Source organism: Carlito syrichta, unplaced genomic scaffold, assembly GCF_000164805.1.
Source record: "Carlito syrichta isolate Samal-C Ts95f unplaced genomic scaffold, Tarsius_syrichta-2.0.1 Scaffold304770, whole genome shotgun sequence".
Taxonomy (NCBI): domain Eukaryota; kingdom Metazoa; phylum Chordata; class Mammalia; order Primates; family Tarsiidae; genus Carlito; species Carlito syrichta.
In genome coordinates, this window is record NW_007248866.1 from 79,259 (window position 1) to 80,019 (window position 761).

General features: G+C 53.6%; 1 protein-coding gene across 3 annotated transcripts in view; it reads right to left on the reverse strand.

Moving 5' to 3' along the window:
- Nucleotides 1-516, reverse strand: part of EIF5A (eukaryotic translation initiation factor 5A) — a 5,235-nt gene extending 4,719 nt beyond the window's left edge. Inside the window, exon 1 of one of the 3 annotated variants that reach the window (XM_021713859.1) lies at nt 399-516. In XM_021713859.1, the coding sequence (XP_021569534.1) occupies nt 399-467 (69 nt within the window). In that variant the 5' untranslated portion in view covers nt 468-516. The remainder of the gene's footprint in view (nt 1-398) is intronic. The other 2 variants (XM_021713860.1, XM_021713857.1) reach the window with 2 other exon arrangements.
- Nucleotides 517-761: the final 245 nt, after the last annotated feature.

Sequence of the window (761 nt, forward strand, 5' to 3'; positions counted from 1 at the left end):
GAGCTCCACCCTCCCTCCCACCCACCCGTTCAATGACGCGTATACGTGACCCCGCCCCTCACAAATCCTGGGCTCTTCCAACCAGCCGGCAAAGCGCAGGCGCACCCGGTTTTTTAATCCCTTCAACCTCCACTTCCCTCCCCTTGGTAGACCACTGGCCCTACCGGACGGCCTTTGCGCCTGCGCAATAAGGAGCCTTGCTCTCCACACCCTCTGAAGGAAACGCCTTGGTCTCAAAACGCATGCGTGTTGGGCACCTAAACGCCCCTTCCACCTCAGACGTCGTTTGTACGCCGGACGTTGAAAAAGACCACGCCACTGTATCGCTTGTGTCGTCTAGAACGCATGCGTCGTAGGAAACGCCCCACCTCAGCTTTAACTGGACTTAAACGACTCACACGTTTCAGAAAACTTGCAGTGTTGGGGTGGGCCCTTGTCTTGGAATTCTTCCCCGCAGTTCCACACATGCGCAAGAGATCTCTTTCCGCTCCACTCTTCCTAGCGCGCTAGTGTGGTCAGGTTACCACCCATCTCGGCTTCACTTCTCTAAACTGCACGCCTATGCTGCCATAGAGTTTCACCCGGAAAGATAGAGCGGTATTTTGCCGGCCACCATCTTGTCTGAGCCCTGGGTCCCTATTGGTCTCTCTGTGACTTCCATAGAGGGTATTCCACTTTTGATCCTGAATAAAGAGACTTGCATAGCATTTCTGATTTTTCCCAACTGTGCTCTGCAGGTTCCAAAAGAATTATCTAGAAGC